This window comes from Pteropus medius, unplaced genomic scaffold (assembly GCF_902729225.1).
Source record: "Pteropus medius unplaced genomic scaffold, Ma_sr-lr_union100, whole genome shotgun sequence".
Lineage (NCBI taxonomy): Eukaryota > Metazoa > Chordata > Mammalia > Chiroptera > Pteropodidae > Pteropus > Pteropus medius.
In genome coordinates this window covers 8,996,817-9,013,868 of record NW_024340699.1, presented here as the reverse complement: position 1 = coordinate 9,013,868, position 17,052 = coordinate 8,996,817, and the positions used below count along the sequence as shown (strand labels likewise).

Here is a 17,052-nt window from a genome sequence, read left to right as displayed (position 1 = left end):
TGGAAAAAGAAGAAAGGAAACAAATCTATTTAGTGAAAAAGGCTTTGCTATCTGCCAGATGCCTCCATATACTGGCTGTGTGGCCTCAGAGAAATTATGTCTCTGAATCTTACCTTCCTTATTGACAAAATGGAGATGTAATGCTCAAAGGGTTATTTTAAGGTGGAAGAAAAATGAGACAATTCCTTTCAAATGTTTACCATTGTAGCTGGCAGTTAGTAAGTGTTAAGTAAACGTCAGCTATTATTGTTGCTGTTGATTCCTGAGCGCAGAAGTGATCATACTGGCAAACTCTCTGATCGGAGTGTACATAAATAAAGGGAATATTTTGGGGAAGAAGTGACTAATGAAAAAAATATATAAAAATTTTAGATTATATGGACGAAATAAATTGATGATGGGGGCCATTCAGCACTGTGGGGCCTCCCCTGAGAAGCTTGAGGAGAAAAGAAAAATAATGCCTTATTTATCTGCAAGGCTTTAAGTGTAGCCTTGAAGTCAAGGGCACAGCAGATGTAGTTTCAAGGTCTCTTTTTAGCACTTGGTCTCTGTCATAGCTTCGGGAGGGAAACACGTGTTCTGGCTTCAGAATGCCTAGAAAGATACTTCAGAAGTGGGTTGATTCTGCCAGGGAATGAGTTACTGAAGGGCCTGAAGGCCCTGGACACAAGGAAAACTGGAACGACCTGCGAGGCGCCATTCTGGGGCATGAGAGTCAGCCCAACCGCAGCAGGCGCTCCAGCTCCCAGGGCTTGGATAAATATAGCGATGCTCAGATTGCATGTGATTCATTAAGGAGACACTGTGCACAGATGAGCACTCACCAGATGCAAATGGAGCCCCATACGGTGTGTGCAATGCTTTGTAATGCCTCTTCCAAGCAGGTACATAAAGCTTCAGCCTAAAATGGGGATGGCGACCTCAGGCCAGCGGCCCAAGGGAGCAGAATCTAACCAAGGCATCCTCAGGCTTGTAAAGCCAGCAGGAAGGTTCACTTTAGAATCCACCGGTGGACGGTTTCCTGGCACCCCGTCCTAGTTCGTTTTCTGTACCTCAGCCACTTCCAGCTCCTCTGAGCCTCATTCACAGGCACCCTCCTTATATCTCCCCCTCCTCTATATAGAAATGTAGGTAACACTGTGTAGTTTCCAAACTCTGCTCTGCCACTTATTAGTTGGGTGACCTTGGCTCAGTTTCTTATCTCTCTAAGGCCCAGTTTTCTCATTAGTAAAATGGCACTAGCCCCATATGGTCCTACAATCAAATAATAAGTAAAAAGCGATTAGCACAGTGCCTTACACATAGTAAATACTCAATGAATGTTAGCTATTGATATGTAGTATCATATTTTTCCTTCAAATCCATCCATTTTTGCTTTCTAAACATTAAGGAGAAAGAACTCAGTGTCTTCAGAAAGAGAATTACTATACCATTTATTGAGCACCTACTGTGTGCCAGGCAGTGCAGTGGAGATTAACATAAGATTCAGTCCCTCTCCCCAGAGGAATCATGTACAAGTACAGCATGTCAAAGCAACATCTGGTGGCACCTCTCTGCCCTCAGCAACCCCCTCCCAGGCCACCACGGCCTGTCCTCCCACCTCCTTCCTTCCTCCCCAGCAGTCCCACAAATGCCCCCAGGATTAGTCCTAGGCCCAGCTTTCCTGTCTCCCACTCCACAACTTTGCCTAAATATGCTCTTGGCGAGACACACACCTGACTCATTTCACAAATGCCTGGGAGCAGATTAATTGGAAAGTTTTAAAAATGAAATCTGTTTTAAGTGTCTCCATGATCTCATATGTAGCCGAGCAAAATTCCTCAAACAATGATGTCACACCACACCATTTGGTTACTTTGCTATGTAAGTCAAGATACTTTTGTGTCCCCAGATGTGATGCTAGACACTGGAGGAATACTGTGCAAGGGAGACCACTTATTTAGCAAATTTCTCTAGATAAATGAACACAACCTGGGCTGAAGAATAATTATAGCCAAACCAGTGGTCAGGGCTGTCTGAAAATCATCTTTGCATTTATTGATCCTACTTACAGAAAGAAACCCTTCAGTGCACTCAGCAGGCACATTTAAGTCAAAGCACTAGGGCTGGAAAAGATTCATGAATGAGACAGTCTTCTCTCTGATTCACATCTTCCCTGCATGGTATTGTCACCATCCTCACCCCTTCCCCTAACACCAAGGTCTATGTACCTGAAATGAATCAGAAATCACTGATTAAGACATAAAATTTTGGTGCAATGAGCCTGGAGTGAGTTGTCCAGCTCAACAGTGGCCACGGAAATTGTCTTTTGCAGAGTAACAAAGTTAAAATGTAAAGCATTATTCTGTTAGAGGAGAAAATTTAAAATGTACCAGAAAGGGACTATGTGAGGAAGGGTGAGGGCAACTGCAGTGTTGCCGCTGTGAACTGTCAAGTGGCCTTGGTGGACAGAACTCCACCCAGATTTCATTTAGCTGAATGCCACCAGCCCCTCCCCGCCATAGGCAGGGCTCAGACCAGCTCTGTGTGCCAGTCCCCTCACTGAGGAGGGATCACCCCTTAGAGCAAACTGCAAATAAGTTTCACTAAACAGTCTTCTTTCTGTAAATCACCCCAAGGAAGAATGATTTATAGATGAGAGGGGAAAAGACAAACTCAATATGTGAGGATCCTGTTTTGAAAAAGGTTTAGAATGAAGACACAAATATTAATGCAATAGCTAAGCAAAACTGCTTCAGGTGGAAGTGTAAATAGTCTAAATAATAATTTAAAAAGAAGTAAACAATATGGAAGAAACGAAAGAAAAACAATCCATCTAAAACATTCACTTTACTTTTAAAATATGGCAAGCCTGTGTAATAAATTAATAGTATAAGTAGGTAATAAGGTGTAGGCAAAAGCCTGGAAAAGAACTTCAGTTATGAAGGGAGTGATGTGTGCCCCACATCACCCTTCATTCTACTGAGAGAAGCTGCAGCTTTTATGTAATTTGGCAAGAACTAAGTTGCATAATTCTGCACTTAAGTAAATTTCCGCATTCGCATGAAAAATGATATTCAGGGTTTTTTCTCTCAATATAATTAGAAATTGAGCATTACTAAAACAATGTAGCTAAGGATAGAAACACACATACACACACGTTACTGGCTCTAAGACATATAGAGAATAATACAGATTGCATCATCTACTTGAGAGACAAGCTAATATTCAGCAGAGTCCTTCCAGCTCTTTCTCTTTAGGCCTAGTTGTTCTAAAAGTTTGGGTGCCAAAAAGAAATTCGGTTTTGACTGCTCCTCTTACCATTTCTTCCTTTAGTTTTTAATCACCTAGGAAGTACCCATGATATTTTAAGTAATAACAGAAAAAATTAAGTTGCATAATGATTACATACACACACCCCTAGTAAAACCTGGAAATCTACACATTATATCTTAGAAAAAGGATTGTGTATGTCAACAATCCCCTTATACACTTTTACATTATATTCTGATCTTTAAACAAGTAAATATGACATTTAATTTAAAATGAGATATCTACTTTTTCTTTGGGGGTGAATGTTTCTTGCCCTCCAGCTCCTTTCTGTAACAATCCTTTTCCCCAAAGTCTTTCCCAAATCCACTCATTCTCAGTGTGAGAACTGGGGCTGGAGGCAGGGGATCTAGCTCAAGCATACAACTGGAGGCAGTTTTCTTCTACAATTACAGAATCGAGATGCTAATTTTTCACCTACCTCCTGGTTCCTGGGCTGGGCTCTGGCTAGAGAAATTGCCTAAGAAATGTCAAGTTATTATTATTACTCTAAATGGTGGTCATGCCAAGAGCATCTGAACTTTGTCCTTTCAGTCTGTGGCTTCCTGAGAAGGATAATTAACCCCAGGCTTCCTGCTCTGTTCCACTGAGAGCTTTGATATTCGGTGTGTGGAGTCAAATAGAATTTTTAACATTTTCCTTACTAATGGTGCTGTTTTTAAAAATACATGTGCAGTAAAACTCTCTGTTGAAATCTGGGAATACCGGAGGAAGTGTTAAGTTCAAACATGCTAAGGTTTGCATTACTGGAGACCTCATTAGAGTAGGATGGCTAAGGGCCAAACCAGCTGCCAGCAGAGGGCGGTGTAGCAGAAAGAGCGGTGGTCTGGATCCCCAGAACTGAATTTTAAACCCGACTCCAGCATTAGTGCCACGACCTTTAGTAGGTTACTTCCCTCTGGGTGCTGATTCCCTCATCTCTAGACGGGCCACTTTACCATTTGGGGAATACTCAGGATTCTTAACTGGCCTCTATTGTCAAAGAGGCAGGTAGAGTGTGCTGATCATCCAAGACCAAGCCTGCTCCGCCACCCCTCCTCCTGCCCCACTCCCCCGTACCCTCGCCACAGAACTCTCCAAAATGGCATATGGCCCCACAGGCACCCAAGAGCCTGGAATAGGTAAAGGTAAATCTTGAAGAGCCTGAATGTCATCTAGTCATCAAGTACCAACATTTAAGATTTACTCTCTTAGAGACCCTCAAATATACAATACAGTATTGTTAACTATAGTCACCAAAGCCATTTTCCATCCTCCATCTTCATCAGTACCACCTTTAATCCACGTCCCCATCACCTCTCACCTGTAGGGGTTTCTGAGCCCACATCCCTTCGTTCACTCTTATTTCCTTTCAATTCATTTCCTACAATGGCCAGAGGACTGTTTCAAAACACAAAAGTGATATCATTCTCCTTTCAAAATCTTTTAATGCTCCCCTCAGGATAATGTCCATAGCCATAGCCTGGCCTTCAAAGATCTCCAAGATCTGCCCCTTCCCATCCCTCTGGGCCTGCTACTCTATCCCTCTGTCACTGAATTTCAGCCACTTTGGCCTCCCCACAGCTCAACTGAGTCAACCTCCAAGAGGTCAGGGACCTCCTTCCAGCTTTATTCTCATCGATCACACTCTCCTCTTCACCTGCCAACTCCTACTCAGCATTCAGGTGACAGCTGAGATGGCACTTTCTCCAGGACATCTCCCTGACCCTATGATAAGACTCAATCGCCTTATTCTATGCTCTCGGGGCAGCTCGCACACTCATCCCATTGACTTCACAGGTGCCCACATGACCATCTGCTTAACGACTCCCTTCCCAGCTAAATTAAAAATCTCATGAAGATTAGGCCTGAGTTTGTCCAATTCGTTGTCATATTTCTGGTGTCCAGCAGAGTGGCCTAGAGGCTACTCAATAAATATTTGTTAGATAAACACTTGGTTGTTAATGCAAACCAAACCTCTACCATTAGATAAATCAACTAGATGGAAACAGAATTCCGTTATCAACTCAAGGGGTAAAAAGAAGAACATGGTATTAGGGCCCAGTGTGCATGGGACAGGTAATGTGTTAGTGCCGAATGTTAAGGACAATAAACACTGTTAAAGGCCCTTTTGAAGTTGTAGGCTCTAAGGGCAATTTTAAAAAGTTGAGAGATACCCATGTACAGAAAAGCTGTTTACTATCTTTAGGTTTCCCGGCCCTGGGACCACTTATGAATTAGTTACGAGGCTCACACTCCTCTTGCCACCTGGATACCTTCCAAAATGAGAGAAAATGGCAAAATGCCAGGTTCAGAAAAGCAGAACACGCAATGTGCGCAGCAGACAAAGGCTCCAGTGTGAGTCGGAGCAGGGCCCTTGCCATGCTCTGCATCGGCTTCTTGGGTTTAGGAGAGGCTACACTGTAGCATTTGTTCCCATGGAGGAGGTACTACATTATCACATGTATGCCCCACAACTAAGTCCTTTTTAATTTTCGCCCACTCCAAGGACACAATAGCAGCAAGCCAAACAACTGAGCAATACTCGTTCCTGTTAAGGAAACGAATTCTGCTTCAGAGGATGCCTGCCCAAAGTGCATTTGAAGTGGATCATCCAGTACACCCAGCCATTCTGATTCAGTCTTGTGCACCCCTGACAATTACTTTAGCATGGTGAATTTCACCTCCTGGCTAACCAGACCCTTTATTATCCTGCATGTTCATATTTAGTTACAGGGGATTTGCTAACACGTTTCATAAACCTACATATTTATTCAGTAAATTGATCTCCCACCCAAGTCATTTTCTGAGGAACTGTTAGCCTCAGCATTTGACAAAAATAGCCATTTTTGCATAAAGGCCAGGATTCTGACGTCAAGCTAGATTCCAGACTTCTAAAAAGGAGTTAACAAGAAAAGAAAATTGTCTACGGTTTCGACCTGAATGAATGGATATCTTGTGTCCTCCATGTCTTTTCCCTTAACTATCTACATCACAGATAGTCTTGTTCTGCAAAATTAAGCCATTTACAGGGACAATGGAAGTGGACAAGAATGATGTCTTACACTTTGCTGTGAGCAGAGTTATGAGATGGGCACCAAATAGGAAACAGTTTACCTAGCCTCCTAAGGATCCATAAGGGGAAGCAGGTCTAGGATTATACCTGGCAAAGGACAACTCACAATGCACCTAATTCACATGTAAACGATCAGAAATCAACTGCACCTGATCACCCTGCTCGCTGATGCTCCCCTGAATGGATGTTAGGAAAGATGCTAAACTCTGAGAAAGGGATTGCTAATTCACCGAAGACTTCCTAATTGCACCTTGCCTCTGATCAGTTTTCAGTCCTCATGACCTGACTATAGCAGTTGATAAGGCTGATATACTCCCTCCTTGATACAAACCCTTTCTTGGCTCCTGGAATGCCAATCCTTTCTGCTCCCTTTCCTATGACCCTGAGCCTCCTTCTTTGGGGCTCTCCGACTGTCTGTCTCTTCAACATCCTAATCTCCTGGGTTTCATCCTGAATTTCACAGTATTGCTCACCTGTAGCTTCAAATATCTCTTTGGGTCTATTTCTACCAAAACGGTATCTGCATTCTCACTCTCCTGAACTCCAGATGTACATCTAACTGCCTGCTGGACATTTCCATCTGGCTATGCCAACAAACACCTCAAACTTAACATGCCCCACATCAAACACCATCTTACCCTCCCCCAAACCTGCTCCTCCCGTGTACTTGTCACGCTGATGAACAATGCCTTATCGAATGGGTCCCAAAGCTCAGCCTCAGATCGACCTTGTCCTTCAACTCCACTCTCACATTCAATTAGGTCTGGCAGCCCCGCCGCCTGTAAACTCCTACCTTCATCCTTTCCTTCTCCAGCTCCACTGTGACCACCTCAGCTCCAGGCCTCTTGCCTGGATTATTGTGATAGCTCATTATTGACATCCTGCCTTTCCTACTTTACACCACATTCCACATACTAACCTCGCTTCTGCAGTAATCCTTCTAAAACATGAATGTGATCGTGTCATTCTCCTGCTTTAGAACTTCAATGGCTCCCCATGGCTAAAAGCAGGGGTTTCCAAACTGTTCCTTTGAGAAAAAAATATTTTAAGCATAATTCTCAATAGATGCTTGTTTATTTATAAATTATATCCATGTACTATTCTAAGTCAAATATTTATAAAGTTTAATTTTTTTCATTTTGGGAGGAAATAAGGACATTTTAATATTTCTATTTGATCCCAATGAATTAGTTTATACACTCACTGGGGTATTCGTTCTGTGCTCTGAGGACGGAGGGCAGCGTCGGTGCCAGTATCCCCAGCAGAGAGGTCAAACTCCTCAGTCTGGCACTCAAGGCATTTCACAGTCTAGCTTCAACCCATCTCTTCAGACGCACCGTCCGCTCTCCTCCAAGACCACAGCTCCACCTCCCGCCCAGTCTTCTCCGCAAGCATGCCCTTCACGGTGGACACAGACTAGCACAGAGAACCGAGGCTTGGATGTCGGACCCCCCCACCCACCCACACACCAATGTCTAGATGTGTGGCCTAGAGGCACTTTCTGCACCTCTCTGGGCCTCAATTTCTCCTTCTGTAAAATGAATATAATAATATCTACACTTTACAGGGTCACTGTAGTAAGTGAGGTAGGAGGTAAGCGATACAGGGCCGAGTACAGAGGAGAGGCTTATCAAGTGGTACCTCAGAGTAGTAGCAGTAATTAGTTCTATTTCATGTGTTGTTCCCTCTACAGATGCTCCTTGACTTATGATGGGGTTACATCCTGATTAAACCATCGTAAGTGGAACATATTCTAAGTCGGAAATGCATTTAACATTCCAAACATACTTCCCATGGGGCAGGCTTCTTAAATGCCTTTCAATGTCTACTTTAAAATACCACCTTCTCTGAGAAATCCTGCCAACCCTCCAGAGGTGGAGTTTGTCATTCAAACCTGTCTGCCCCTAGGAACCATGGGCTAGTCTCCACTGTATCATACCACTGATCATTGCTTATTTCAGGAAACTGGGAGTTGATTGCTGGTTTGCATGTCTGTCTTGCCCACTAGATTGTTGCTACTTGAGGAAGTCTGATATTAACTGCAGAGTTCCTAGTACTTAACAAAGTCCCAAAGCACATAACAGGTACCCAATAAAGTTTATCAATATTTCCATATACAAAGGGAAAAGAGGACTATGTAAAAGTGAATATGCACGATGTCATATTATAATAATGGCAACTTACTTAACAGTTTAAAAAGTGCCTTCACATGTATTTGTAAGAAACAGCCTGCTAGCTTCCCCTCTGCACTGTAGCAACTCATGAAATATAATAAATTAAAGGGAAGTAACTGTTTGACAATATCCCTTTGATGACAGTTTACTCTTCCATCCGGATCTGATGCCAAGTTAATGTTATCATAAAATAATTCCATTAACTGCAATTGTGAAGTTTACTGAGTCTTACTGTCATCAAAAAGTGAAATTATATTCAAAACTGAAAACAAAAGCTTACATAGGAATAAATGGCATTAACATGTAAACAAATTATATGCAGGAGAAACAGGAATAGCAATGTGACCAGCATTGAAGACCAGGCTCAGCATAAACAGATGATTACATTTTAATATTTATTCATATGTGAACAATGAAAACAAATCACAGTGGCAAGTACCTTCAAGTTATACTCACATTTGTTTAAAAAGGAAGAGGCTTAGGTAGGCCCTCCAACTGCAGGCTACTGTTTGAGCTTTATTCAGACATTCTTGCTGCCTAACATATTCATGACCTAGAGGATAGACTAGCATGTAATATTTACATAAGAAGAAACTGAACTGGTGGCAGGGTGAAGTGGAGCCTGGGAGCAGGGGAGCAGGGAAGAATAAAGCAAGATACAAAATAAAAAAGGCAAAAGAGAGCATCAGGTCACCCGATGCTGAAGGCAATTAGAGGAAGGGCAATGATGCCTGGCCTGGTGAAGTGAGCCAGACTGGGGGTTTCCACTGGAGGTATGAACCATGCTCCTTTGATGCCTGTGTTAATAGAGTTGCAGCCCCAGTGCAGGTAAACGGCACCGCACAGGCCGTGGCCAGCCTTCAGCTTCCAGGTGAGGGCTGGCAAGCAGGAGGGCACCTGAAGGTGCTGCTGCTCCCACCAAGATGCTGAGTGTGTTTCTCTTTCCCTGACCAGTGATTCTTTTCCAAGGAGTGTGAGCCCACCTGGGCTAGCCCTACGTCAGTTTTTTCTTATTCATTCCTTGGGAGGATACAAGGATAAAGTGATGGTTGCCTGGGCAGCTTTGCCAAAATAGTGAGGATGCCTTTCCTGACAACTCCTGCTCCAAGTCATCATTTTCTTTACTGAAATCCTACTGTGCTCGAGGATGATAGCACCTAAAACCACGCAGCTCTGTGCCTCTCAGCAGCCCCGACAGCACCCAGCAGGTCAACCCTTCCAGTCTGAGCTGCTCTTTCTCAGGACAGCCCCTCCTCTTGGCCCACCACACTTTAGATTTGCAGGGACTGAAAAATGTTCAGTTCTTAAATTCACTTAGTCATTTGAGGTAGAATGTGAAGCCTCACTTTAGATTCTTAGCTGTGTGACCTTTGAGCCTGAATCTAAGCCTCAGCTGATCTGTGGCAGTGGGTAAAAGCGGTGTCCCATTTCACATGGAATGAGTGCCGATGAGCGCCAGGTGCTATTCTCAGTGCTTGGGACACAGCGCGAAACAAAGACTCCTGTCCTCCTGGAGCTGACATTCCAGCAAGGAGAAGGCAGTAAACAAAAGCATAACTAATTATTAAATAGTACGTTCACGTGATTAGTTCTACGGGGAGGAAAAATAAGACAAAAAGCAGAGCAAAAGGGGGAATCAGAAGTGCTGGGGACAGGGGTTGTGACTGTAAATAGGGTGGTAAGAGAGACATCTGATCAAAGATGTAAAAGAGGTGAGGGCATGAGCAAGCACATATCTGGGGAAGGGTGCAAAGGCCCTGAGTCAGGCGTCCGAGCCACAGCAAGGAGGCCTGTGTGGCTGGCACAGAGCGAGTGAGGAGCAGGAGAAGATGAAGTCAAGACGTGAAGTCCTCCGCAGGATTTTTGTGAAGACTGATGGAGACAGCAAATGAAATGCCTTAACTGATGACAATAACAGGGGGCACTTGCTATGTGACAGGCACTGTGCTAAGTGCCTGACACCAATCAGCTCATTTAGTCTGCACAAGAACCCTGCAAGGGTTTTTACATACATGCCTGTTTTACATATGAGAAAACTAAGCTTTAGGCAGACTAAATAATTTTCTCATGATCATAAACATTAGTATACGGTAGTGGTAGGATTCAAACGTAGAATTCAAACCCCAGTGACCTAGCTCCAGAGACTATGCCTTTAGCCTCTGAGCGGACTGCCTCTCAAAAGCAAAGGGGATCAGGATGAGGGCAGTGACGGAGGAATTTGTGGATGGTAGAACAGCCCCAGGAGACTGGGATTACACGGAGAAGGAGGAGAAAGCAAGAACTAAATAAGCAGATCTGTAACAGAGCAGAAGACATGATGCAAAAGAAAAGATAGGCAGAGCAAGACGGGAACAGAGAGCTGGGTCAAGGCTGCTTGGGCCAAAGGGGTCTGACCATACACACAAGGGAAGTGAAAGCAGCAGACATAAGCAGGGCCACCCAATGGGCAAGCAACAGACCAATGTGAATTCACAGGAACATTAAAGTCTCTGTATTATGCTCTTCAAAAAGCACAGACACCTGGTAAAGATACCCTCCCTTGAAAAATAAACAGTAAGAAATGTTTAGGAGAGCATGATCAGTAAGCCAGACATTGGAGATGAATCAAGATACCAGAACTTCCTTTACTAATTTAAACCTGAATTTTTGAAAAAAAAAGCACCCTTGCTATCTCTCCTAAGTGAAAACACGGTAACAGCTATCTGGAATAAGTACCGGATATCACATTGAGAACTTTGTTCATGATCTCATTTCATTACCAAAACACTAAGAGCCGGTTTATCCCCATTTATAGATAAGGAAACTGAAGCTCAGAGAGGCTGGGTCACTCGCTAATTCGAGTACTTACAGGGACAGATATGTGACCCCCTCCAAGGTCTGTCCATGTGAACACTGACCAGCACTGAGCCAACAATGACCATGACTATAACCGTTACCCCATACTGCCTCCTATATCCTAGCCTGCTGTAACATTAGGATTTGCAAGGAGCACAGACAAGTGAGAGCACATCTTACTGCAGCCCTGTGCTCTAGATCTTCTCTTTTAGAGAGTCATCCTTACAGAAGTGCTGCCGGCTCATTTCTATGTGCCTGGCCAGTAGGAAGGGAAGCTAGTCAGTGTCCATCATGTGGATCAGGGAAGTACAGGCTGCTTCAGACTCGGAATAATTCCACGGCTCAGAAACCTTGGGGATCAGCTCGGCTGGTCGTCTGAGCTTTAGGATAAAAGGCACTGCAAGGAGTTTTGTAAAGAAGCTCAATGCCTAGAAGATAATCATTTCAGCTCTTTCTAAATGTTCCTCGCTATGCTCTGTATCTCCCAGGGGCTCAGTCATCCTAGAAAAGCCTAGTAGATATTGGTCATATTTATGTCCACTCAGCATCTTTTGGACATACTTTCTACAATTTAAAGATTTCCTGAATTTTTATGCCGGCCTCCCTGTGGCAGAAGCTTGAAGATGCTCTACCAGCTTTTGTTGCAGATATGGCATAGGCATGTGCCCAGAGGCACCTGCCCCAGACTTTGACCCAGGAGCTAGTGACACAAGAAGAGGGCACAGGAAAATCACTTTCTTTGGTTACATGATAGAAATAAAAAATCCTAAATAATTCCATTCCTTGTCAACAACGTCTCTTCTTCCCTTACCTGACTGCATCCTGCATATCGATACAGGAAAATCTCCAGCCCTTAAAAATGTTCATGTGCAGTATGTGCAAAAAAAAAAAAAAAAAAAAAAAAGGCAAGGGAACAACTAATGGGAGCTAGATCAGCTGCAGTGATGCACATGAGGAAAGAGGACAAAGGAATAACAGGAAACAAACACAATACCAGATACAATAAGCCCCAAAAGCAATAATTACATTACAATTTCTACCAGCTGGCTTAGAAATCTCAAAGCATTGAACCTTCTATTTTCTAGTTTCCCAAGTAAAGTGCCCTATGAATGTAGGGAAATATCCCCAAAGCCCTCGAGGATCCACTGGAGAGCAAACCATTGCTGAAGATTCAAAAATAAACAAGACATAGGAAACCTACCTTGCCTCAGCATGAGGTCCTAGGCCCTTCTTGCAGGTCAGTCTACATTTAAGTTCATGAGAAAGGATTCGAGATCAGGCCTGGGCTACCTCAGAGACATCTCTTCTCACCAAATGCCTTCTCTTAGCCTTGCCCCAAATGCACTTTTCCAACAGGCATTTTTTGAGTGTCAATGATGTTTTGTATAGCATGCTGGGAATACAGTAAAGAATAACAAATCACCCCACTCCCTAAGAAGCCAAAGTCACTTAGAGTTCCAGCAGCACTTAATTTACACGGAATGAAGAGCCAGGGGCTCTGCAAAGTGACACAACTTGAGGCAGAGGAGAAGAAAGTAAATGTACAAATGCTCTTTGTTCCAGTACAGGTAAGAGATGAAGAGAGAGAAGATAAGGAGGGAGGGAGGAAAGGTCAATAAAATAAGTAAACCAAAAGGAAAAACTATGCAGAATGTATGATAAATGGAAGGATATGTTCTTGTAGACCTGAAGATCTCACTTGCAAGAGGAAATAAGATATCTTTCCCTCTGAATCTGAAATTACAATGTTTGAATCCTTGAACTCCTCCAAACTCAACCTTTAGAAAGACCCACAGGTGTCTATTTGGTTTTCAAATAACTGAAAAGTACCTCTCAAATTTGGAAGAGTACTCCTATGACTTTAATGCATAGTCTCTGCCTTGACTGACAAACCAGAGAAATTAAAACAAATACTTCATTTTTAGAATAACCTAAATGACATAATTTGTGTGACACAGTCTACGACACTTGTCTCTTTCTATTCATCATCTGAAATCTCACCAAAGGTTTTTGGAGGATCCCAAATGATTACACATTTCAGAAGCATTGTAGCCCATCCAAGGTCAAGATCAAAATACTGATTATAAACTTCTACTTTCTTTGGAGAAACCACTGTCCAACTAAACAAGTGCATACCAGAAGTGGCTGACCCAGCCCATGGCTCCAGAGGTGCAAATGTGACCACAGCTATACAATTTGCATATTCATGTCCCTGGTCATATTGTTTAAGACCTGAGCACATGACCCAAGACAGTTCTTGGCATAGGATTTTGCCGGAACGACAAGAAACCTAGAGTTCTTAAGCTGGTAGAATGTATTGGCCTCAGGCATGGCTGAGTTTATATAAACCTTCCACTTTGGAAAACTTGACTCAGAAGGCAACCAACAAAAGAAAAGCAGAGGCAAAATCTAAAAAGATAGACACTATCCAAATGACATTAAGCATCTGGATCCAGCCATGCCTGCGGCCGATATATTTCCTGGATTTTATAATGATATGAAGCATAAAAAAGTCCTATTGCTCCCTAATTCAGTTTGAGTCCAGTGTTCTTCATTTGCATTAATAAGAATCTGAACAATACATTCCCCGTATGCTTTTTCTTATTTCCCATCACACACAATCAACCTGATACACATAACCAGTCCCCAGCCTAATTTTGCTTTTACAGTCAGGAACATAAATTGTTCTTTTGCGGGTTGTTTTTGATGCCTCTGGTCCTTTAAAATGGCAGCTAACCTCTGTGATATTGACCATCAAACATCAAGTCCCTTAGGTACTCTAGCATGTCAGCTTACTTTTTTGGTCACTAGGATCTCAAGGACAGGCAGGTCAACTGCAAATACCAGCTCATCTGTCATGTACCGCCTCCAAGAGCCAAATAAATGCTAAACTCTCTGAGTTCTGCTCTCTCCACCCCCATGGATTATAGATTCCTGGAAAGTTTTCGCCATATCTCAAAGCAAATGAAGAATGTTGGTTGAAATGCAAAAGAGCCTCAAATCACAAATCATGTTCATTGGATGAAACACAACTCTATAACATGTTAAGATACCTTCCCCCACCCCTCACCGCACCCCGCCAAATGAACTTACAGACAACAATTATTATCTAGTCATAACTCTCTAAGTTAGATTTTTAAGTTGTTTTTTATCGACAGCTGGTTATAATTTTGCAAAAGAGTTTCTCAATGGCGTAAATACTGTTGTATCCCAGAGTAATTTCAGAGCTAATCGATCACTCTTACATAACAAGTACTCACTGTGAAAATAATGTCCTCGACCGCACAATGAACTTGAACACATATTCCAAAGCTTTTAGAGTTCTTAAGATCGGCTCACACTGCTCCCCTCTGCTGGAGGTATCCAAGTAAGTCTTCAGCACCGTCATCAATTTCCTGAGTAAGAGATTATATTTTCAATATACATCTCTTCCCAACTCCCAGCATGGTAATTAGTTTGCTCAGTAAATTATAAGGCATTCAATCAAAGGTTAAAGGTGGTGGTATAGCCAAGCTCACTCACTCATTTAAAACCATAAAAATAACTCTGCTTAAAAATTATATTTAATGCAGGGAATTATTTCCTGCCTGTAAAAAGTCAACAAAGAAAAAACTAGCAAGGAAAAAAAATCTTTTGACCAGGAAAACTAGTAGCAATCAGAATATGAGTGGGAATAATTGTGGTGATGTCTTTTTTAGCTTTTTCTTCCTACATAAAATGTTCTTGTAATATCATAGGACTCCCTTGCTTAGAAACTGTCCATGTTTCTTCGTTACCAGCAAGGCAGACTTCACACTATTTGATCTGCCTTTCAAGGTCCCTTCGCAAACTGGCCTCCATCCAAATTTCCAGCATCATTTCTTATCTCTAACTCTCAGTTTCCTAAACCCAAGCTATACAGAGCTACTTGGCATGTGCACGTTCTTCTCTCTAGCCTTTGAATCCAGTGTTTATCACAAGTAGCTGCTCAATAAATGATAGCTGACTGACTAACTGAATGAATGAATAAACAATTTCATGTACTTCTGCCACCATAAAGTATCCCAACCTATGGGTTTGCATATTTTTATTTAATCCAAATAACCCAGCCACAGACTGGGTTTTGTCAGAAAAGGGAGAACTCACACAGGGTAGTGACAAAAGGAAAATACTCAAGTTCCTTGTGCTCCAGGTATCTAGCCAGGGCAAGTAGGAGATGCACAGTTACTTACTTGTAAGCTAAGGTAGCACTGAAATGCTGTTGAATGTAAGCCTCCAGAACAGTGTTGAAATGCTGGAATTTTCGGTCAGCAATGAGTCCTATTATGTAGATCTGAGGAAAAGGCAAGGAATTAGTGTTTTCAGGGCAGGCCCAGGGCAGGATGCCATATTCATATGGCATAACGGAACCCCTATCAAATTTTTTCACCTAGGAATGAGCTCACTAATATATCTTTAGTCATTTTCATTAAGGTAGAGTCTCTCTGAAAAAGTGTTTTATGAAGTACGCTACTGGGCATTATAAGATAAAAGGGTTTCAGTCAGATAAGTTTGAGAAATCTCAAGCTATCATTGTTAGACCGCCTTCTTTACTGCAGGACTTATCAGAGCCTTTCACATACCTATGTGCACCATGACTCTCAGAGAGACCATGCAATGTTCAGCACTTCCCAACGTTATTTAATCAAAGGCCCTTTCTTCAAGAAGCATCTTTCCTTAGGACTAGATTTCCAGATCCTCTTAGGAAGCACTTCGCTAAGTCACAATTGCCTTCAAGTAACCAATTTAAAAATGTAAATGTCACTGACACAAGGGGTTAACATATTAACACTTTATTGATCACTGAATCCTAATGCAGATGTTTCTTTGGTTTATTCTGACATGACACTGAGAAAATGTGAGTTTGGACATCTAGGGGAGGAAGCAACTACTTGGGAAGGTGGAAAGAAGAAAGAGGAAAGATCTGGATTGTACCACCATCAAAGGTTCTGGGCAGGCAGGAGGAGTGTAATGCCTCTGATGAGTTGGAGAATATGAGAAAGAAGAAGGTAAAAGAGAGTTTGGGTGCATTTGGGGTCCTTCACAACCTGGCCAAGGACTAGCTCCCAGCAGTCACAGAAAGCTGAAGCAATCATTCATAGTATCTGGTTTCATGTACTTTCAACCAGTGCCAATCTGACATCAATACTTAAAATTCCCCTTTCGCGCACCCTGCCCGTGCATTCAAATGAGCTCAAAACAAATAAAAGGAAACAGCAGCTCATTCCTTGGTCTGGTTGCCTAGTGCTACAAGTCCTCCAAAAGATTCGTGAAAAGGGCCATGAGTTCTCAGTGTTCTCTCAGCAAGTCACACATTAATGTCTAATGTCACTAAACACCTGTTCCCTCTCTCTTACCAAAGCATCAAAGACGAGGATATCGTACTCGTTACTTTGAGAATGCTCCATCATGATGTTGAAGAGGGCGTCCAGAGTATCCTGGAGAAACTGGGCGAAATAATGAAGATCACATTAATAAAGAGTACAGGTGACCCAGAAATCCACTCCTCAGTGTGTACCCAAGAGAATGAGAGCACATGTCCACCACATGCATGATCGAGGGGTCCAGGGAGTTTTATCCACAAGAACCAGAACTTGGAGCACCCAACTGTCAATCAACAGCACAGTGGATGAATACATGGCGACGTTTTCACACTGCAGA

At 42.7% G+C, this 17,052-nt stretch overlaps 1 protein-coding gene across 1 annotated transcript in view; it reads right to left on the bottom strand.

Annotated features, from left to right (window-relative positions):
- The window catches only part of DOCK2 (dedicator of cytokinesis 2), a 366,360-nt gene that overhangs the window by 282,638 nt on the left and 66,670 nt on the right, over window positions 1-17,052 (bottom strand). Inside the window, exons 20-22 of the mRNA XM_039876355.1 lie at window positions 16,749-16,838; window positions 15,585-15,685; window positions 14,634-14,768 (exon numbers count right to left, since the gene is read on the bottom strand). Coding sequence (XP_039732289.1) covers window positions 14,634-14,768; window positions 15,585-15,685; window positions 16,749-16,838 — 326 coding nt within the window. The remainder of the gene's footprint in view (window positions 1-14,633; window positions 14,769-15,584; window positions 15,686-16,748; window positions 16,839-17,052) is intronic.